At 43.0% G+C, this 24255-nt stretch overlaps 1 protein-coding gene across 2 annotated transcripts in view; it reads right to left on the bottom strand.

Moving 5' to 3' along the window:
* The window catches only part of LOC115162496 (transcription regulator protein BACH2-like), a 47832-nt gene that overhangs the window by 20825 nt on the left and 2752 nt on the right, over window positions 1–24255 (bottom strand). The window contains exons 1-2 of one of the 2 annotated variants that reach the window (XM_029713848.1): window positions 8067–8446; window positions 81–362 (exon numbers count right to left, since the gene is read on the bottom strand). In XM_029713848.1, coding sequence (XP_029569708.1) covers window positions 81–350 — 270 coding nt within the window. In that variant the 5' untranslated portion in view covers window positions 351–362; window positions 8067–8446. Of the gene's footprint in view, window positions 1–80; window positions 363–8066; window positions 8447–24255 lie in introns of those variants that run through there. The other variant, XM_029713847.1, reaches the window with a different exon arrangement.

Below are 24255 nucleotides of genomic sequence, written 5' to 3'. Positions count from 1 at the left end.
AGACTTTCATGTCAAGTTATTAGCGCTTTCTAAGGGCTGTTAGACATACATATACATGTACATGATTGGTCATTACCCACCTTGTCAGACAGGCTGATGATTGGCTCCTGCTCGGGGTGTGTGTGTCCCAGCAGCACCTGTAGGAAGTATCTGCTGCTGGCTGCCAGGACGGCCCTGTGGGCCCTGATCTCCGTCCCCTCCACCACCACCGTCACATCACACAGAATGTCCTGCCGCCGCTGGTCCTCCAGACTCAGCAGCACGTTGGCACAGTGCACCGTCGACTCATACACGTACATGGGAGCATCCCCGGACCTGACGTGGGCATGGGCCCCCTCATCCGCAGACATCCTGCTCACGTCCTGCAGGGAACACAACACACAGACAAGATGTTTGTTGGATACACAGTCAATGGACCCAAAGGATGCAAAGGACCTCATTTCTCCGAGGTTTCTTTTTTTTCTTTCTTTCTTTCACAAATATGGAGAAAAGAAAACGCTGTCTCTCTCCTCCATACACGTACAAACGTGCCCACGTGCATGTACGCACAAGCGCACAAACTCGTATTCTGTTCAGGTGTTCAGTTAGACAGGGGACATACCACAGTAATGGCATACCTCAAATATGTTTTTATCACCTCTTCGCCACTAGCTTCAACAGAGAATCCTGGATTCAACACCTCTGCAAGACAAACCTGACATACATCCTGTGATTATTTCCTAATAGGATACACATGTAGTCTCTGGACTAGTCTCTCTTGACCCACATTCATAGCTCAGACGTTCATGGCGATTTGAGATTACTAGCCTACAGCACAAACAGCATTATCTTGTTGTGCTGATACCTAGGAAAGGACAACGATGACATTAGTTAAGGGCTCTAGCGCGCTACAGACAACAACGATTTAGCGTTAATTGTCAAAAATAAAAAAAATAAAAAAGAGAATGTAAAGCACATTGGAAGTCATATGATGTGACAATAAAAGCATCGAAAATAAATCCGTTATGTGCAGGAAGTCTAAGGTAGCGTCACTCAATATGGTTCCACATTGATTCAAAGTGGTTCAATGCGGAGGCATTTTTCATTGTGCTCATCTCAACACTGGAGCACTTAAAGCTCCTGCAGCCCTACAGACAGCTGAGGCTGCAGTCTGTCTATTTGAGCCCAGGAGTGTGTGGTGTGTGTGTGTGTGTGGACTCATCATGCTTGGAGGGGTTTCTTTCTGCTGAGTCACGGTGTTTTAATGTGCAGAGCCTGGAGCCAGGGGCCTGCTGCAGAGGAACAGACTCCAGGGGGGAATCTTCTCAGAATTCTATATCGTCTACTATTTGCCCTCAGGTTACCTTTATGACTAGGGTAGAAATGGCTCAGAGTAGCATCATAACATTCCCTTTCTTTGTAGCTCAATAAATAAACGGTGATGCTTGCAAATACTATTAATAAGGCACTTTGGTGTCCCTCTCCTCAGTATTTTAGTTATTATAGAATATACATTTCAGCATTGATATTTTCCTTGTCAAAATACTGTATTTTTCTAGAGCAGTGTTGACTAGTACTATTACAGTAATACGCGTGATGCCATTAATTGGTCTTGATTGAACAGAATCAGCCCTTGATTGAACAGATTCATTGCCCTAGTCCATAGATTATTTCATTAGTAGTCTCTGTGAGCTAAGCAGGCCAGCAGTAGAACAGAACAATTGTCTCTTTAACGGTTTGATCAACGTGGAGGACGAAACGTTCGGACAAAACAACAAATCAGCCACAGACAAAGAGCATGTTCCCTTTCCATGGCCTAATCTTCCACACCTTCCATCTCTCTCTGCTCATCTACAGGACAACCACAACCTTCCCTCATTATCTTTAATACACCGATATGTCAATGGAAATGAGCCATAACTTCAAACCAGTGTCAATACCCTCCATTACCCTGCGAATTAGACTAGCAACCACATGACATACCTTTGTAAATTAGACTAGCTATCATTCTTATGTTTGACACTTGATCTTCAAAGTCGAATTCATTAACTCACCACAAACACCAGATGAATATTAAAAAAACAGTCTGTTTCTGTAAACAAGCCGTTGCAGGCCGTTTCATCATGTTGTCTGTTGTGTGTGGATGACATATTTCTACTTCATATTTGTCTGCCAGACAGACAGCTTCTAGACAGACAGGCAGCAAACTGTATAATCATTACTCCAGGCTTCTGGGAGTCCAACTGTTAATACTTGACGAGAGCCAGGGGAGGAGAGCATATCCCCCTGCTCACCCCTCCTTCTCATCCCTTCTCGTTCCACTCTCAGCATGTCACAGTTCTGGGATCATATTGGAGATAATTGAGCTTTGGCTGGTTCAGACTGAGGGTAGAGCTAGTTGGGTGAAATAAACAGGACGTGAATTGAGGTTGGCGGGGTATACAGCGTATAGAAAGTGCTGTAGGACTGTTTCTCCTTGGTGTGCCTGTAGGTGACTACATTGTCATAGGCTACAGTGTACACGGAGGTTGCGTAGGCAAAATCAGACATCAACTCAGAGATAAATATCAGTTGTCATTTTAGAGTACAACAGACTAACAAAGAGAATTCGTCTTTCAGAATGAAATAATCACTATTATTATGAGCAACGACTCAGTGAGGAACTGTGTGTGTGTGTGTGTGTGGCATTACAAAGGCAATAAACAAACACATTAACAAAGGGCACAGTGGGAGGGTCTCCCTACAAAAACAGTGGGAGGGTCTCCCTACTCCTTTGTAGATGACTTTATGAAGTTGTACAGTATCAGCGACAACAATTAACAATTAAATATTGAACAGCTCCTCTGGGTCTCACTGTCTCTGCCTTCTGTTCAAATGAACAAGCTCAGCACTAGATAGCACAGCTGTGATAGGCACCGACCTAACTTCATTGTTGAAGTATAAAAACATTAGTTACCAAACCCGTTCACAGTGTTGGTTAACTCCTGAGCTTCCTCGGGTGTCCACCGAATTAGGTAAATCCGCTTTTAGTTTTAATGCACCTCACTGCTGGAACGATTTACAAAACTCATTACAATTGGATGTTCTGGTGCCACTCGGGCAAAGGAAAGTATTGATTGAGGTCCTAGTAGCTGAGAAATGTAATTGTTTTTCTTATAAAATTGTACATTGTATTGATCGCTGTTTTGTTTCATATCGTATTTTGGATTTTTACGTTACTGTGATCAGAGCACCGTTGTGAATGAGACCCTGATCTCAATGGGTTAGCCGCAGACGCTCAACTCAAAGGAATGCCACATCGATCAACATCATCTTCCACAGTTAGGGTTGTAAAGGGAGGGTTATATTACTGGAAACTTTCTACGTTTACCAGTAAACTACAAGAATTTTGGTATCTTTCAAGGATTTTATGTTTAATTTTTTTTTTAAATGTCACCTTTATTTAACCAGGTAGGCCAGCTGAGAACAAGTTCTCATTTACAACTGCGACCTGGCCAAGATAAAGCAAAGCAGTGTGACACAAACAACAACACAGAGTTACACATAGGATAAACAAAAGTACAGTCAATAACACATTAGAAAAATCTATACACAGTTGGTGCAAATGGAGTAAGGAGGTAAGGCAATAAATAGGCCATAGTAGCGAAGTATTTACAATTTAGCAAATTAACACTGGAGTGATAGATGTGCAGATGATGATGTGCAAGTAGAAATACTGGTGTGCAAAAGAGCAAAACAGTTAATAAAAACAATATGGGGATGAGGTAGGTAGTTGGATGGGCTATTTAAAGATGGGCTATGTACAGTACAGCTGCAGCGATTGGTAAGCTGCTCAGATAGCTGATGCTTAAAGTTAGTGAAGGAGATATAAGTCTCCAACTTCAGCGTTTTTTGCAATTCGTTCCAGTCATTGGCAGCAGAGAACTGGAAGGAAAGGCGGCCAAATAGGTGTTGGCTTTGGGGATGACAGTGAGATATACCTGCTGGAGCGCGTGCTACGGGTGGGTGTTGTTATGGTGACCAGTGATCTGAGATAAGGCGGAGCTTTACCTAGAAAATACTTATAGATGACCTGGAGTCAGTGGGTCTGGCGCCCAATATGTAGGGCCAGCTGACGAGAGCATACAGGTCGCAGTGGTGGGTGGTATAAGGGGCTTTGGTGACAAAACGGATGGCACTGTGATAGACGGCATCCAGTTTGCTGAGTAGAGTATTGGAAGATATTTTGTAAATGACATCGCCGAAGTCGAGGATTGGTAGGATAGTCAGTTTTACGAGGGTATGTTTGGCAGCGTGAGTGAAGGAGGCTTTGTTGCGAAATAGGAAGCCGATTCTAGATTTAATTTTGGATTGGAGATGCTTAATATGAGTCTGGAAGGAGAGTTTACAGTTTAACCAGACACCTAGGTATTTGTAGTTGTCCACATATTCTAAATCAGAACCCTCCAGAGTAGTGATGCTCGTCGGGCGGGCGGGTGCGGGCAGCGATCAGTTGAAGAGCATGCATTTAGTTTTACTAGCATTTAAGAGCAGTTGGAGGCCACGGAAGGAGTGTTGTATGGCATTGAATCTCGTTTGGAGGTTTGTTAACACAGTGTCCAAAGATTGGCCAGATGTATACAGAATGGTGTCGTCTGCATAGAGGTTGATCAGAGAATCAGCAGCAGCAAGAGCGACATCATTGATGTATACAGAGAAAAGAGTCGGCCCGAGAATTGAACCCTGTGGCACCCCCATAGAGACTGCCAGAGGTCCAGACAACAGGCCCTCCAATTTGACACACTGAACTCTATCTGAGAAGTAGTTGGTGAACTAGGCGAGGTAGTCATTTGAGAAACCAAGGCATTTGAGTCTGCCGATATGAATGCGGGGATTGACAGAGTCAAAAGCCTTGGCCAGGTCGATGAAGACGGCTGCACAGTACTGTTTTTTATCGATGTCGGTTATGATATCGTTTAGTACCTTGAGCGTGGCTGAGGTGCACTCGTGACCAGCTCGGAAACCGGATTGCACAGCGAAGAAGGTACAGTAGGATTCGAAATGGTCAGTGATCTGTTTGTTAACTTGGGTTTCGAAGACTTTAGAAAGACAGGGTAGGATAGATATAGGTCTGTAACAGTTTGGGTCTAGAGTGTCTCCCCCTTTGAAGAGGGGGATGACCGCGGCAGCTTTCCAATCTTTAGGAATCTCAGACGATACGAAAGAGAGGTTGAACAGACTAGTAATAGGGGTTGCAACAATGGCGATGGATCATTTTAGAAAGAGAGGGTCCAGATTTTCTAGCCCAGCTGATGTAATCTATCACAAGACATTCAGTGGCCCTTTGGGGTCCTTCAGATTATCACATGTGTCTGTAATTATCTCTGGCCCTCTGTGTGGCCTTATCACATTAAATTATTGAATAATAATATTTTTTAGAACAAATTTAATGACAAAGCTGTAAAACATTATCCTAAATATAAACCATAAACTTAGTGAATACCATTGGTATTTAATATGCGGGTTTCAGCATGAAATATCCTTTAAAAAAACGTTTTACACACTTTTATTTATTTTACTATGGCAATATGTATTTGTTGTCAATGTTTTGGCATCAAAATGGTGGGAGTTGTGAAAAAAGTCAGTAGTTGAAAGAGTTGCAAAATAATGCCATTGTTGATGTTTTCTTCATTAATTAGGCTATTTTCGCTTGAACCACATGGTCTATCTACTAGAAACTCATGGACAATATGGACACTGATATAAAAAATGAATACTATATATGAATATACATTTAAAAAGTTATTCAAGTATAAATTACCAAAGTTACGATAGATTGCCATAGATTTTCTGTTAATTAGCAAAATTAGTGAAGATTCCAGTAACTTTAGTAAATTACCGGTAGCTTTGCAACCCTACCCATAGTACCAAATCAAAATAAGAAAAAAATACAGCTTTTACAGCGCATTTATTTTTTCTAGGATAACTTACAAAACAAAACAAATTGTATTATCTATTATCCCTGTTTCGACCTGGAGTTTCCACAGGGAATGCACATACACTTTTGAGTAATTTAGTGCAATATTATAACATGGCATTCATAGTTTAAAGTGAGGCTAGCCTATATTCAATCCATCTGCATCTATGAAAACACCCCCACATCTAAGGCTGCCCCCTGAGTGAGAAGGAGGAAGAAAACAACCTTGTGATCGAAAGTAAACCAGCAGGATTATCAGCAACTAGCTGTGAATTATTTAGCACAGAGCACAGAGAGTGGGGCCCCAGTCTTCCTCTGGGCTGCCAGAGAAATATTAATTAACAAACAGTAATAATTCAGGGCTTCCCACTTGAAGGCCGATGTTGGTGGTGATGTACAGTACACTATACACCACTGACAACTGCTATGCCCTACTTCCCTCCACCCTGTGTTCTTCCTGCCCTGATTATGTCTTATTTTCAACTCACGACAATGTGTGCGCGTATGTGTGTGGTGTGTGTGCGTTGGGAGTGTGTGTGAGAGAGTATAAGAAAAGGAAGGGGATGAAAGTGGGTTTTGTGTGAGGTTGATCTCGACCAAAACACACATAGCCCAGCTCGACGGCAACGTGTGAAATCAATAAAACAATGTCAGACTTCTTTCTTCCAACACATATTGGGGAAGAAAATATAACACATTTGTTTTTATAACTGGTCATCAAAAAGGGCATTAGGTTGGATGAAACATCATAAGACCAGTGATATTGAGAAAGCAAAAGGAGTTGGGCAACAGGGTCCATTACCAGGGGCCTTCCCCTGAGAGCTGCTGGGCCGGAAATGCACCAGTCACATCATCATCTGCGTTTAACAAAACCTCTTTGTTCCAGAATCAGGGTTAGGAGATCTCACTTTCAGAAGGTCAGTGAAACCCATGACATACAGTATGTCATCTGAGGTCATACCTAACACTGTTTGTGCAAGTCTCAATCTTCTTTACGGCTATAAGTCACCCAGGCATTGTCAAGTGAAATTGGATTTACTGCAAACGAGCTCCGCACTGGTCCTCCAGACAGGAAAACGGCATATTCAAGGGTTACTCGAGACGCAACTGAAGGGCGAGTCGACCTGTGCACGGCCAGCCTGTTTAATAAAGGGCCTGATTCATTTCAGATGAACTAGGTTAGAGCACACGGCATCTGAAATTCATTCATCATAGAGAGATCCTTCAATATGAGTAGTTCATGATTTAACTACAGAATAGAGAGAAAGAACCAGCGAGAGATGAGGAAAAAGAGGGAGACTGTGTGTGTGTGGTGTGTGTGGCGTGTGTGTGTGTGTGTGGCGTGTGTGTGTGTGTGGTGTGTGTGTGTGTGTGTGTAGTGTGTGTGTGTGTGTGTGTGTGTAGTGTGTGTGTGTGTGTGTGTGTGTGTGGTGTGTGTGTGTGTGTGTGTGTGTGTGTGTGTGTGGTGTGTGTGTGTGTGTGTGTGTGTGTGTGTGTGTGTGTGGTGTGTGTGTGTGTGTGTAGTGTGTGTGTGTGTGTGTGCGGTGTGTGTGTGTGTGTAGTGTGTGTGTGTGTGTGTGTGTGTGTGTGTGTGTGTTGTGTGTGTGTGTGTGTGTGTGTGTGTGTGTGTGTGTGTGTGTGTGTGTGTGTGTGTGTGTGTGTGTGTGTGTGTGTGTGTGTGTGTGTGTGTGTGTGTGTGTGTGTGTGTGTGTGTGTGGTGTGTGTGGTGTGTGTGTGATGTGTGCAGTAGTAGTAGTGGTGTAACTTACAATCCACTCCCCTCTAGATGCTGACATGATACATTGAACATTGGCTCCCATCTCTGGCCATTGACTATCAATAGTCACGTTCACCTTGCTCGCTACTTCAGAGCACAGACATGCACACGCACACATTTTCTGAGGGAAAGTCATGCACAAACAATGGGCCCACAATGTGGGTCACAAACTTAGTCAGCCCAAGATAGCTGGGTCTCCAATCCACAGCTGTATTCTACTGAAGTTGCACACATTCTTTCTCCCCTAAAAACAACTTCTTTGTAATGTTGCATAGATGGACACTCCATGAAAGGACAAAACACACTCACTAAAGAGTTAACATCCACCTCAACCATGAGTCATGCAGTGCATACCTCAGAAACCTTTACAGAGCAATGGCGTAATGTCTCTCTCTAGTCCATGTCGGGGTCAGTGACTCCAGTTAAATGCACCTTAGGCCTAGTAAACCCTTTCTCTCAGTGGGCCAGAGCAGATATTCCCCATAGGTAACAGCAGAAATGCATGTTGGTGCTGGAGAAAATCAGTCTGTCCATGCTAGCCAGCCAGTCAGTGGGGAGCGCGGTCACGTCGTAGTAGCCTGGAGAGTATTTTGGGCGTGTGGTGGTAACTAAACTAAAGTGAACTAAACGGAGGGAGCAGGAGGAGTGAATCATGACTTCCCACAGCTCAGCGCTTTGTTGGTCGGAGCCCAGCCAGCCCAGGGTGAGTCACCACCACAGCCCAGTTTAGAATGGTAACAAACAGCTTAGAGCTAGCCGAGCGGCCACGTGACAGAAACGTACACTGTTGCTCTGGCCAGGAATAACCCCCAGCAGTCAGTCAGTGTGTGTAGAGAACTAACACGGCCGACCAGCATTCATTCATGGTCAAACATGGACAGGCTGCTGAATGGATGAGTGTGTGTATATATGTGTGTGTTTGTGTGTGTGTGTGTGTGTTGGAGGTGGGGCTGCATGGCTGCTTAATGGTTGACAAAAGCCATGTCAGTCCAAACAGACCGTTCTCGGAATGTATCAGTAACCACACAAGGATTTCAGTTGAAAAATTCCGCAAACAGAAAAAACATGAAAAACATCTCAGATTCAACGGTTCCTAAAACATAAAAGTTGCTTAAATGACCAAAGTCATCCAGGAGTGATTGTAAAGGCTTTGTGTGAACCCTAAGAACTACATGTCTCCTCGCGGTCTGTATCAAGGCTGACCCGCTGCCATGTGATACCCCCTGGTGGTAATTTGGCAGCAGCCTCAGCACCCGCCATACCACCTCTGACCATTAATGACTGGATGGATCCTCAGACACAGAGGCCTGATTAGCAGAAAGACAGCGAGAAAGCTGGTGCTGGCGGCAAACCAGGAGAACTGTGGCTGATCATGTTTCACCCCAGAGCTGGGTGACGACCTCACAACAGCCGGTGTGTGTGTGTGTGTGTGTGTGTGTGTGTGTGTGTGTGTGGGAGAGAAAGATGAGCAAAAGAGAGAGGAGGGTGGGGAAGTGGGGGGGGGATGTAATTTACAAATATGAAAACGTCAAATACCAAATATTTGTCATTTTCCCCCACAAAAATGAAAATGCCATCAGGGGTCCACTCATAACTGCAATGTCCTGTGGTTAACAAGCTCAACACAGTACAGGTCAGGAACAACAGTGACATGCTTTCACAGTTTATCACGCCTCCATTGCATAGCATTCGTTTTCAGATCAAGTGGAAATAGTCTGGGGGAGGAAATGTGGTTTGGAGCTATGACATGGAACGATACCTTAATGTCAATGTGAGGGAGGACCCAGCGAAATATCACAGCAGTGAAAGTCAGGAGGAAATGAATGGCCAAAACTGTGATGGATGTGAGAGAAGGTGTGAGACAAGACCACAGGGTGACTTTCTGTTAAATACATTTCTGGTTTTGAGGTACTTTCATAGAGGAAGATGAAAAACAGGGAACTTGACCCTCCGGCACCTCTGAGAGGTCAGACAAGGATGGAGATGGCCAACAGCCACCGTTTCCACTTCCTCTAAAACATACATGGAAAACATAACATCCCTCAAACAATCAGCTTTAATCAATAATCAATACATCCCAAAATTGTATCCTTGAAGACTAGTAGTGGCAAAATATCTCTGGGTATTTAATAATTTTGCTTATATGCAATTTATGATAACTGATATTGATGTATGGGGACAAAATCCACATACAAGTAGAAAGAGATTGACTGATAACCACGAGGGTGTGAAACCTCTCTGTTGACAAATGAGTCACAAAGAGAGGAAAATTGTGCCAACCACTTTCATGTGGGATATTTCATTCACTGGCTAACACTAACATCCTCTGCAGCTGAAAAACGAAAGTACATGTGTGGGTCGTTCCACACCTACAGTGTTTCCATAAAGGAAAATCTACCTGTTTAAAAAGCAAGATAATACAGTACACAATGACATGATCTGAACTGTACTCAGAAAGTTTGTTTTTACAGTGCAGCAGATATTCTGTCAGATTCTGGAAATGTATTCTGTAAGGACCAGATCCTAACTCAGATATTTGTGTCAAATCATGCATTGAGGTCAACAGGACATTCAGGTTCCACATGTGAACTCAAGAGACACTTTAGCCCTAAAAAGAGAAAATGTATTGATGAAATCCGAGCGTAATCCATTGGTGTATTTCATCCAGAAACTGAGTCACTGTGACCTGGTTACTGGATGTCAGGATGCAGCTGGGAAGAGATATTATTAAGACAAGATATTCAGTGGCATCTTGGTTTATTGGTTTATTGGGATCCCCATTAGCTTTAGCAGAAGCAGCGAAAATTCTTCCTGGGGTCCACAAACTAAAATAGAAAACATGACAAGTATCAAAACACTGATAGACAAAAACAGTCACACAATTTGAAATTCAACAACATACAAACAATACAACTAAAAGCATCTCTGTGGAAGCACACCCCCCCCCCCCCGTAGTCTCATCCTCCCTTCTCACAGGAACAGTGATGATAACAACTGTCCCTAATAAAAACGGAGCAGCTTCTGTGACAAGGTGTGTGTATACATTACACCTGTCCTCACCCACGCAGGGGAGTTTACATCTGTGGGGACATTTTATTGGCTGTCAGTCCATTTCCAGATTGAAGTCATCCACTCTCCTCTTCTTTCTGCTCTGTGGCTGACATCATTTATGGCCTGGGGTCTTTTGCTTCAGTCTCCATATCTTGCACACTCTAGGGTTTCTGATAAACTCAGTTACCCAAAAAAATGATTGGATGTCTCACATCTGTAGAGTCATGCAATGGTAGAGCGTCTCGCGCCAACACAAATGTTAGAGGCTGGGAATCCAGCCAAAATGAGATATGGGTGATATAAACAAGTAAGAAAGAAAGGTTGTGGACCAATGTACTTCCCCAACAATGTCCGACATCAATCCAAATAACAACTCTATCTTCTACATCTCTCTCCAGCTAACCTATGCGTCAAAATATGGTACGGTCCCTATGATCGCTGTCCCTACCAAAGTCATTAGACTACGCCAAAAGAAGCTGATCTCAGGGCCTCCACAGCTCCATCAGTGTTAATGGAACATGATGAGGAATATTAACACAAGCCCAAAAGACCACTGTCTCGTGCCGTCACAAAATGAGCAGATTGTGCCTCTCTCACATCGCAATTAACATGACACAGCAGCCAATTAACTGTGACACAGCAGCCATTTCTTCATCATGATCTGTAATACATTCACAGCTGCCTAAGATATGTCAGACATTCATAGAGAGGCATGTGTAATGGCAATCTTTATGAGGCCTCTCAAATTTGACTATCTGTCACATCGGATGTGTATGACAGTACTGCAGGGGCTTGTGAGAGTTCGAACTTGACCAAGAAACTAAAAAGAGACATTGTTTTGTTGCAGTGAACATTCCAAGTAAAGGATTAAGAAGAATACTTGAAATTTCTATTTCAGTCATGTGGTAGAAGGATGTAGCATTTTGAACCTAAGCTTGTTTTCATATTGGAGAGTAAAAGCAAGGTGGTGCGTCACTTCCTACGAGTATAACCAAGCGGTTGTTTATTTACCTCCTACTGTACTATATAATCTGTCCCACAACCGTCGAGGCTCGCAAACACTAATCCCCTCACATCAAAGACCAAACTATGTCTTCTTTCAGCCACCAGCATGGAAATGAATGTGGAAGCATTATAATGTAAAAAGACAGGTGTGATATCCACAACGTAGGGCACAATCTCACACCCAATGTTGTATTGTATTGCACTGTATTAACATGAGGTTATTTAAGCAATATGGCCTGAGGGAGTTTGGTATATGGCCAGTGTAACCGGCTAGGCACGACGCAACGCAGAGTGCTCGGACACAGCCCTTAGCCGTGGTATATTGGCCATATATCACAAACCCCAGAGGTGCCTTATTGCTATTATAAACTGGTTACCAACCTAATTAGAGCAGTACAAATAAATGTTTTGTCATACACGTGGTATACGGTCTGATATACTTTGGCTTTCAGCCAATCAGCATTCAGGGCTCGAACCACCCAGTTTATAATACTCAATAACTTATCAACATTTACCACAGCTGCTGCAATAATATTATTTTTAGAATAAGAATGCGTGAGGAGAAATGCACAACCCTGTTCTTTCCACATTAAAATGAAAGAGGTGGAACCGCTGACTAAGTGATCAAACATAACAAACAGACCAGAGCAATGACCTGTGTTTGTTTTTGTTCCCTTGATTGGAGTGGTTTTCCCCCTCAATGACCCCTCGTTCCTCGTGGAGCACATGACTCTGTCATAGAGTCTGACTGGCCGGCTGGCCGGTGTAACTTAGCTCCCAGGAAGAACCTTAGAGCCCCACTCAGGTTCACTGGGTTCAACTGGTTAATGACTGACAGCCTGTAGAATGTAGCCCCAACTAAAGTGCATTCCAAGAATCCAGCTCATTCTCTCTCGCCCTGCCTATGTTTCTTCCTGTGGTTCGTGAGGATTCCATGCCTGCCTTCAAGTCTAACTCCTCTCTCTGCATGAAGCTTCTCAAGGGTTTCCTCTCTCTCTCTCTCTCTCTCTCTCTCTCTCGCTCACACACTCACAAGGCGCTTGATGAGTTCTACAGGCCGTTTTCCTACTGACTTGTTCACTGGCTTCACACAGGCTCTTCGACTGCAAGGCCTTTGCCATTGTTTTGCCCAGTGGTGCCATGACTCATACCAAATATGACCTACAGTGGGGGAAAAAAGTATTTGATCCCCTGCTGATTTTGTACGTTTGCCCACTTACAAAGAAATGATCAGTCTATAATTTTAATGGTAGGTTTATTTGAACAGTGAGAGACAGAATAACAACAAAAAAATCCAGAAAAACCAATGTCAAAAATGTTATCAAATGATTTGCATTTTAATGAGGGAAATAAGTATTTGACCCCTCTGCAAAACATGACTTAGTACTTGGTGGCAAAACTCTTGTTGGCAATCACAGAGGTCAGACGTTTCTTGTAGTTGGCCACCAGGTTTGCACACATCTCAGGAGAGATTTTGTCCCACTCCTCTTTGCAGATCTTCTCCAAGTCATTAAGGTTTCGAGGCTGACGTTTGGCAACTCGAACCTTCAGCTCCCTCCACAGATTTTCTATGGGATTAAGGTCTGGAGACTGGCTAGGCCACTCCAGGACCTTAATGTGCTTCTTCTTGAGCCACTCCTTTGTTGCCTTGGCCGTGTGTTTTGGGTCATTGTCATGCTGGAATACCCATCCACGACCCATTTTCAATGCCCTGGCTGAGGGAAGGAGGTTCTCACCCAAGATTTGACAGTACATGGCCCCGTCAAATGATGCGGTGAAGTTGTCCTGTCCCCTTAGCAAAAAAACACCCCCAAAGCATAATGTTTCCACCTCCATGTTTGACGGTGGAGATGGTGTTCTTGGGGTCATAGGCAGCATTCCTCCTCCTCCAAACACGGCGAGTTGAGTTGATGCCAAAGAGCTCCATTTTGGTCTCATCTGACCACAACACTTTCACCAGTTGTCCTCTGAATCATTCAGATGTTCATTGGCAAACTTCAGACGGGCATGTATATGTATTCTTGAGCAGGGGGACCTTGCGGGCGCTGCAGGATTTCAGTCCTTCGCGGCGTAGTGTGTTACCAATTGTTTTCTTGGTGACTATGGTCCCAGCTGCCTTGAGATCATTGACAAGATCCTCCCGTGTAGTTCTGGGCTGATTCCTCACCGTTCTCATGATCATTGCAACCCCACGAGGTGAGATCTTGCATGGAGCCCCAGGCCGAGGGATATTGACAATTCTTTTGTGTTTCTTCCATTTGCGAATAATCGCACCAAATATTGTCACCTTCTCACCAAGCTACTTGGCGATGGTCTTGTAGCCCATTCCAGCCTTGTGTAGGTCTACAATCTTGTCCCTGACATCCTTGGAGAGCTCTTTGGTCTTGGCCATGGTGGAGAGTTTGGAATCTGATTGATTGATTGCTTCTGTGGACAGGTGTCTTTTTTACAGGTAACAAGCTACGGTTAGGAGCACTCCCTTTAAGAGTGTGCTCCTAATCTCAGCTCGTTTCCTGTTTAAAAGACACCTGGGAGCCAGAAATCTTTCTAATTGAGAGGGGGTCAAATACTTATTTCCTTCATTAAAATGCAAATCAATTTATAACATTTTTGACATGCGTTTTTCTCAATATTTTTGTTATTATTCTGTCTCTCACTGTTCAAATAAACCTACCATTAAAATTATAGACTGATCCTTTCTTTATCAGTGGGCAAACGTACAAAATCAGCAAGGGATCAAATACTGCCCCCACCCCCCACTGTATATGTATCTGGAGGCCTATAAACAAGCAAGAGAGAATGGGAATAAATAACATGGGCTTTGGCTTATCTGGTGGGCCCACCCATGGAATCCATGGATTAATGCACCCCCCAAAACAACAAAGACCCAGGGTATGATCTTCTCACCATCTGCGCTGGCTCCACTAATCATGCCCTGCCATGCCAGATATATGGCAAGGTTATCCAACCCCAACCCAGCCAGCCATCAGCTGTGCCAATACTGGGCCAGAATGCCCAGACTAGAGACATTCTAGTTTCTATAAAGCAGACTAGCCTGGTATTGGGCTTTTCTGTTAAATCAATGCATACACATTAGAGCATATACATACAGCCTCTGGACTGTATGAAATATATGACAATGGTGGTCTGTGTCAAACTATGCTGCCAAATTGTATAAGCATCCCCTAATATGCTGTCAAAAAAACATACACATACACCAACATAGAAATAAACTCACTAGAAATCCCCCTAGTCACGCCCTGACCTAAAACACCATAGAGAACCCAGAGGGCTCTCTATGGTCAGGGCTTGACAAAATCCTACAATCCGGCGAGCACAATTCTTGCCAGCGGTAGGTCCGGATGAATACATGAATGTGGAATGATCTATCAAGAAACGCCAAAATTCAACCACAATGTGAAAACAACTGTCATGCTGTGAACATGAATTGTCAGTTCCATGCCTATTAAACGTGATGTACTGGTGGCACAGATACGAGCACAGCCCACTGGGCACCCCACATCACATCAACATGGATAATTGGGTAATATTTGATTGAGATGTTGATCAATGAGATTACAATCTATATTCACCCACTCAAAAAGACAGCCAAAAGTTTGTTGAATGTCCAATGTGTTATCACTATGGTTTCTAGTGATGTGCAGTTCGCCAACAACTCGTGCTTTTGGACTGACTACTTTTACTGACTCGCAAGTCATGACTTGTTTTTCTGAGCGACTCGTTCATTTTAGTCATTCGTTTGACCTGCTAGTGCTGGCAGAGTCTTACAGCGGGATTAATAGATACTACTCCTGCTCAGCGGCTCCAGAGATGTGCTTCGACCACCAACTGTCTGTCATATGTACGCAGGACAATAGATCATGAGCATAGAGGAAAAAGACATATTAAGAATTGATAATTGATTGTGCATGGTGCAAGAGTGAATGCAATTCATTGATGATTGAATATTATGATGGACAGAGCTTTCTAGAAGCTCAGCACACTCGAACACTCGAACTCTAGAACCTCAACAAACTCGAGGAAAGAATCGTTGGGGTTCTGCAGTTTGCCGAACGACATTGCGCTTATCACCCTCACGGCAGTCAAGCAATGCACTCTGTCAAGAGTCGTTCAAAATCTAGTCCGGTTGCGGCCCCCAACTAGACCTCGTTTCAAATGTATCAACACATTTGTATGCCAAGCAATCAACAAATGTACATTGTTAAAAGCACACGTGTACAAGTCTCAGTCACAAATGACAGCTCCAATAAGACACCTATTGTGAATGACGTGAACGAGAGGCTTGTCGAATCATGACTCTTTCGAGTTTTCAGTTCATCGTTCACCAGTCGTGCTCTGGGCATGACTGACTCAAATGAACAAAATGAGTCGAAAGATTTGTTATTTTAACTGAACGAGATGAAAAGATCAGAGTCGGTTAAAAGAGCTGAACCTCCCATCACTAAATGCTTCAACTGTCTAAAAGCACAACCAAATTCCAATGGAAAAACAATGTCTCATTTTCGGTTTAGTCGCCACCCAAATGTCTATCATTGCACATTCAACCATTTAAAAGCACAACAAAGTTGAAATGGGAATACAATGTCAGATATTTTGTTTATTTATACAACAGATTAATGGGTTATCAACGTGCTTCATCTAATAGCAGAAACAAATGGTCTGGACTCGAGATGTGATTACATTAAAAGTACATGGTGCAAATGATCAATGCCATTTGAGATTCTGCGCAGATTATTACAGAAATTGTGAAGATCTCCACAGACCTGCGAAGACCTATGCATGCTATGTTGAACATGCACGCCTTATATGATTACATAAGAAGAAATGTATAGTTACAGTAACCTCAAAATGTGGCCATGGATGTGTTAGGGAAAGGGGGATACCTAGTCAGTTGTACAACTGAAATGTGTCTTCCGCGTTTAACCCAACCCCTCTGAATCAGAGAGGTGCGGAGGGCTGCCTTAATCGACATCCACGTCTTCGGTGCCCAGGGAACAGTGGGTTAATGCCTTGCTCAGGGGCAGAACGACTGATTTTCACCTTGTCAGCTCGGGGACTCCATCCAGCAACCTTTCTGTTACTGACCCAATGTTACATTAATTTGTAAGATAACCTTAACTTTAGGTTATTTGCTGTATTACAAAAGTAATATTGAGTTGTGTTTGGTTGACAAGGCAACCAAATAACAACTTTTAAATGAGATATATCTATTGCTTGGTTAGTTCCATCTGAGCCACTGGCTTAATCACATTCTTTAACTTTTATTTGTGGTTGAGTTCGAGACGTAACTCCAACATATAATTTGTTAACTTGTCGGCAACTTATTAGGCTATTTATTGCATTTCAAAAGTGATATTGAATTGTTTGGTTGTCAACGCAACCAAATATCAACACTTGATGTATCTTCTGCTTAGATAGTTCCATCTGTCCCACTGACTTAGTCTGGCTTTAATTCCAGTTTGTATACAAATTAATAATTGATACATTGATGACTTTTTTTCAAATCCAATGTATTTTCCACACAGATTCCACATCACAATACGTTGACAAATTGCATTGAAACAACGTTGATTCAACCAGTCTGTGCCCAGTGGGAGGGAACTGCATGCATCAGGACATAGGATGTATGCATCCTTTCACACTTTGATAAAAATGCACATTTCTGCTGTGCTAGTAGGGCTGGGGGATATGGCCTAAAAATCATATCTCGATTTTTTTTCAAACTTATGGGCGATTCACGTTTCATAAGAAATAGCACAAAAGGTCAATACGTTTTTATCAATGTGTGCACTTCCATACATTTTGCATTAAAAAAAAACAACATTTTATTTCATATAGGAATTTGATGGAATATAGGTTTCGATGCAGGTTTGCTGACAGTCATGATGAAAAATCACGGGATCCAGGTGTGAAATAGAATCACATGACAGACACCGCTGCTTGAGCACCATTAAACCCTCTACTGCATTCACAGACAATATGTTAATGGAGGAGAAAGAGAGAGAAAGAGAGAGAGACAGATATAAAGCATAATAAAGGTACATAAAGGAGGGAAAGCTAAAGATAGAGAAAACAGAAAGAAAAAGACAATGAAAGTGATAGATAGAAAGAGAGGGATATTCATCTACAGCCTCTCTCCACGGTTTGGTCTGTCTGCCCTGGAGCGCTCTGGCACTCAGGCGTCCCCAGAGACAGTCTGTCCTTATCACCTTGGACGGATTGATGGGAGTGATAATGGGGAGAGGAGAGGAGGTGGTGAGGCGTCGCTCCGACTGCTTTTCCTGCACCTCAGCAAACCTCTCAAAGAGACAGGAATCCTGATACACTCAGTCATACCCGCACTTGACTTTCACTACGCTCTACACTTTAAATTATACATGTACCTCACAGCACTATCTGTACTCTGTACATACTAGGGGGCTGTGCTTCAATACTGCCTGCCAGACAGTGTGTGGAAGAATAACATACGAGGTGATGTCTCGTATGGATAGATTCCGCATGGGTAACGGTAGATTCTGTACTGTCTTTCTCCAGTGGAGTTGAATCCAATGCATTGGTGCCACTGTCTGTCTATCATACAGACGTTCTCCCTCTGTGTGACAGCACCGAGAAATGCCTCACAGGGCTTCACCATACATAATGTAATTGTCTATTTCCATGTAAAAGGGCCAATGAGCACCAACATGTGAAGTACATAGGAGCATGTCAAATTGGCTGTCAAATGCAAGCTAAGAGTCAATATTTTTGAAAATTAAGGCATATACTGTATACATTTTTCAACAATTTTCCATCCTATAAACTAGGAATAAGCAAAGGCTTTGATTCTGGTCAAACAGAAGGAAAAGAGTCTTAGAAAACATCTACCAGAAAAAGTCTTAAAAGGTATAAGAAATACATCAAAACAGAATAATGTTGAAGTAAAGACCCCTGCCAGCTAATATCAACACTTATATTTAGTTTAGGAGAAATGTTTCTGCCTTCTATAAGTTTAAGAAACATTGCCTTGTGCCTTGATATTCCGTTACCAAAAACCCACATATCTTTAAGATATTTTCTAATTTCTCTCCCTCATGAGGAAAGGATAATGAAAATTCACAAAAGTAACAAGTAATGGTAGACCTCTCAATTAGTTATAGTGTTTCTCCCCTACGCTAAATTTGCAACCGCTGCTGAAATAAATCCTAAGGGAAACACTGACTATGAGTGGAATATGACAGGCACACACACGCACACATAAAAACGCAGCAGAAACACACACACAAGCGGACACAGACACACAGGCGTATACAGACACAAAGGTGGACAAACACACACAAAACACCCTCTGGCAATGTCCTCACATGACAAATCTAAGATGAAAATAGACCTGCATTCAGTTCAGCTAGTCCTATTTATTCTTATTACGATGTGAAAAAATACAGGTCGGCAGCCGGCAGATAGCATAGTGGTTTGAGAGACAACCGGGAGGTTGCCAGTTCAAATGCCAGGTCTGACAAGAAAAATCTGGCAGGAAGTGAGCTGGCAACCGGAGGGTTGCTGGTATCAAATCTTAGATACCATCACCTGCTGTTGTGGACTTGAGCAAGGCACTTAACCCCCCAAAACAACTGCTCCATGGGCCCCATAGAATAGTGGCACCCTGTTCCATGTGTATCTTTCTGAGAGGCTGGGATATTTTTTTTACCTTTATTTAACTAGGTAAGTCAGTTAATAAGAACAAATACTTATTTACAATGGTTAACTGCCTTGTTCAGGGATAGAACAACAGATTTTTACCTTGTCAGCTCAGGGATTCAATCTAGCAACCTTTCAGTTACAGGACCAATGCTTTAACCACTAGGCTATCTTCCACCCCAAAGCAGAAGTAACATTTCTGTTTGAGCTTGATACAATTGGACAAATAAAGTGATCTTAATCTTAAATCTGCAATATGCAATTTTTGGGGCGACCCAACCAAATTCACATAGAATCTGTGAGTTACAGATCTGTCATTCTCATTGAAAGCAAGTCTAAGAAGCGGTATATCTGTTCTATGTGCGTTATTTCTATGCTTCCCGTTCTTAAGTTTTGTTTTTGCGTCTTTAACTTTCGGTTTGGTACATCAGCTTCAAACAGCTGAAAATACAATATTTTGGGTGATGGAAAAGATATTTCACAGCGGTTTAGATGATAAAATGATTCACTACATTGCACCTGCTTGTTTTGTCACATAAACTGAAATTAGGGGAACTATTAGAATTTTAGCAACCAGGAAAAGGTGGAGCGATTTCTGCCTATTGCACCTTTAATCTTAATTTAGACACAATCTACAATTTCCACTATAAATGTGACTGTCAAAACGCTACTGATTTTGCTTTTCTGTACAGTGCATGTCCACATATCTTGGATGTGTTGCTGATATGACAAGGCAGTGAGAAGTTACCACAAGTGAATCCTGTTATTTAAGCGAGTGACAGTGACAAAACGCCTCCGTACATACACAGCACAGGAAGTGTGTTTCACTCTCCTCCCAACCACATGTATGTCTGTCACAGGATGCAAATCACCAACCTGAACCTGCCCACTACACACTTACTCATTCGAAGTTACTGAAGTAGAAGACAAGCCACACTTGCAGTGTTGTGTATTCATGGATGCCATATCTACTTTAAAAAAATATATTATTATCTTTCGTCTCTGTGTTTTAATCATTTTCCTTCAATTCGCTGAATCTATCTCACCAGAGAAATCATCCGAGTGAGGGAAACAGCACCCCTCTGTTTCAGTATGTGTAGCCCATGTATCTGATGCTGTCTGGACAAAAAGAGTATGACATGTTACCACCATAGCCTTAGATTGATTGATGTTTTGCAAGCATTTGATTTCCCTTGATAAAAAAATATATCAAATAATTAGCCAATCAGCGTTGAGCTGAGCTCAACTAAAGTTCAATATGTAACCCTAGCCTAGATGTTGCCTAGTATGCTCAGTTTAAAGCTGATATATGTACATTTTTGGGCAACCCAACCAAATTCACATGGAAATGTGAGCTATAGATCTGTCATTGAAAGCAAGTCTAAGAAGCGGTAGATCCGTTCTATGTGCGCTATTTCTATGCTTCCCTTTCTTAAGTTTTGTTTTTGTGTCTTTTACTTTTGGTTTTGTACACCAGATTCAACCAGCTGAAAATACAATATTTTTGGTTATTGAAAATAAATTTCACAGAGGTTTAGATTACAATGATTCTCTACACATTGCTTGTTTCAAATAAAATCAATCAAATCAAATCGTATTTGTCACATGTGCTGAATACAACAGGTTTAGACCTTACAGTAAAATGCTAACTTACAAGCCCCTAACCAACAAAGCAGTTTAAAAAATACAAATAAGAATAAGAAATACAAGTTACAAGTAGTTAAAGAGCAGCAGAAAAATAACAATAGTGAGACTATATACAGGGGGTACCGGTAGAGTCAATGTGCGGGGGCACCGGTTAGTCAAGGTAATTGAGGTAATCTGTACGTACATGTAGATAGAGTTATTAAAGTGAACATGCATAGATAATAACAAAGAGTAGCAGCGGCGTAAAAGAGGGGGGATGCAAATATTCTGGGTAGCCATTTGATTAGATGTTCAGGAGTCTTATGGCTTGGGGGTAGAAGCTGTTTAGAAGCCTCTTGGACCTAGACTTGGCCCTCCGGTACCGCTTGCCATGCGGTAGCAGAGAGAACAGTCTATGACTAGGGTGGCTGGAGACTTTGACATTTTTTGGGCCTTCCTCTGACACCGCCTGGTATAGAGGTCCTGGATTGCAGGAAGCTTGGCCCCAGTGATGTACTGGGCTGCACGCACTACCCTCTGTAGTGCCTTGCGGTCGGAGGCCGAGCAGTTGCCATACCAGGCAGTGATGCAACCAGTCAGGATGCTCTCGATGGTGCAGCTGTAGAACCTTTTGAGGATCTGAGGACCCATGCCAACTCTTTTCAGTCTCCTGAGGGGGAAAAGGTTTTGTCGTGCCCTCTTCATGACTGTCTTGGTGTGCTTGGACCGTGTTAGTTTGTTGGTGATGTGGACACCAAGGAACTTGAAGCTCTCAACCTGCTCCACTACAGCCCCGTTGATGGGAATGGGGGCGTGCTCGGTCCTCCTTTTCCTGTAGTCCACAATCATCTCATTTGTCTTTATCACATTGAGGGAGAGGTTGCTGTCTTGGCAACACATGGCCAGATCTCTGACCTCCTCCCTATAGGCTGTCTCATCATTGTCGGTGATCAGGCCTACCACTGTTGTGTCATCGGCAAACTTAATGATGGTGTTGCAGTTGTGCCTGGCCATGCAGTCATAAGTGAACAGGGAGTACAGGAGGGGACTGAGCACACACCCCTGAGGGGCCCTGTGTTGAGGATCAGCGTGGCGGATGTGTTGCTACCTACCCTTACCACCTGGGGGCGGCCCGTCAGGAAGTCCAGGATCCAGTTGCAGAGGGAGGTGTTTAGTCCGAGGGTCCTTAGCTTGTTGATGAGCTTTGAGCTTTGAGCAATGAATAGCATTCTCACATAGGTGTTCCTTTTGTCCAGGTGGGAAAGGGCAGTGTGGAGTGCAATAGAGATTGCATCATCTGTGGATCTGTTAGGGCGGTATGCAAATTGGAGTGGGTCTAGGGTTTCTGGGATAATGGTGTTGATGTGAGCCGTGACCAGCCTTTCAAAGCACTTCATGGCTACTGACGTGAGTGCTACGGGTTGGTAGTTATTTAGGCAGGTTACCTTGGTGTTCTTGGGCACAGGGAATATGGTGATCTGCTTAAAACATGTTGGTATTACAGACTCGAACAGGGAGAGGTTGAAAATGTCAGTGAAGGCACTTGCCAGTTGGTCAGTTCATGCTCGCAGTACATGTCCTGGTAATCCGTCTGGCTCTGCAGCCTTGTGAATGTTGACCTGTTTAAAGGTCTTACTCACATCGGCAGAAGTAGTTTAGCTCGTCGTAGGCTTGTGTCACTGGACAGCTCTCGGCTGTGCTTCCCTTTGTAGTCTGTAATGGTTTGCAAGCCCTGCCACATCTGACAAACGTCGGAGCCAGTGTAGTACGATTCAATCTTAGTCCTGTATTGACACTTTGCCTGTTTGATGGTTCATCGGAGGGCATAGCGGGATTTCTTATAAGCTTCCGGGTTAGAGTCCCGCTCCTGGAAAGCGGCAGCTCTAGCCTTTAGCTCAGGGCGAATGTTTCCTGTAATCCATTGCTTCTGGTTGGGGTATGTATGTGCGGTCACTTATTGATGAAGCCAATGACTGATGTGGTGTACTCCTCAATGCCATAGGAAGAATCCCGGAACATATTCCAGTCTGTGCTAGCAAAACAGTCCTGTAGCTTAGCATCTGCTTCATCTGACCACTTTTTATTGACCAAGTCACTGGTGCTTCCTGCTTTCATTTTTTCTTGTAAGCAGGAATCAGGAGGATAGAATTATGGTCAGATTTGCCAAATGGGGGGCGAGGGAGATCTTTGTACGAGTCTCTGTGTGTGGAATAAAGGTGGTCTAGAGTTTTTCAACATACTGATAGAAATTTGGTAACACAGATTTAAGTTTCCCTGCATTAAATTCCCCGGCCACTAGGAGTGCCGCCTCTGGATGAGCGTTTTCCTGTTTGCTTATGGCGGAATACAGCTCATTGATAGAGGTCTTAGTGCCAGCATCGGTCTGTGGTGGTATGTAGACAGCTACAAAAAATACAGATGAAAACTCTCTAGGTAGATATTGTGGTCTACAGCTTATCATGGCGAGCAAAACCTTGAGACTTCCTTAGATATCGTGTACCAGCTGTTGTTTACATATATGCATAGTCTGCCACCCCTTGTCTTACCAGACTCCGCTGTTCTATCCTGCCGATACAGCGTATAACCAGCCAGCTGTATGTTGATAATGTCGTCGTCCAGCCATGTTTTGTCACATAAACTGAAATTAAGTGAAGTATTCGAATTTTAGCAACCAGGAAATGGTGGAGCGATTTCTACATATTTCACCTTTAATTAGCAAGCTAACTTTTAACAGTTTACTTTTTGCTGACTTGAGGTAACTCTGTGGTTCTAAATCAGTAGTGGTTTAGTAAACTGTCGGAAACGTTAACTTGCTTGACCATGATGTATGTCATGTAACTGTTTGTTCCACGCAATATTTGCCTTATGGACATCACCGGACAGATGTTGCTCTCCGGTTTTGTGATGAAAGAAATGTATGTGCTGTTGAATTTACTCCGCCTCTGTGTGACTGTTGTCTTTTTGTTGCCTCGGCCTTATTGTATATCCCGGTGGTGTATGAACGAATGGGTCATAGAGCAAACAACGCAATTATCACAACATAGGTTGTAATATGGAATTTTTCCTGGCTTGGCTTCCTCAGTTATTATACCCACGCACCACTACTGCACACTTGACACGATTATATCCTCCTCAACTATCATAACTGCTATTTTAACATCATTAC

The sequence above is a fragment of the Salmo trutta genome, chromosome 25 (genome assembly GCF_901001165.1).
Source record: "Salmo trutta chromosome 25, fSalTru1.1, whole genome shotgun sequence".
Classification (NCBI taxonomy): Eukaryota; Metazoa; Chordata; class Actinopteri; order Salmoniformes; family Salmonidae; genus Salmo; species Salmo trutta.
This window is presented reverse-complemented; position numbering and strand designations above follow the sequence as displayed.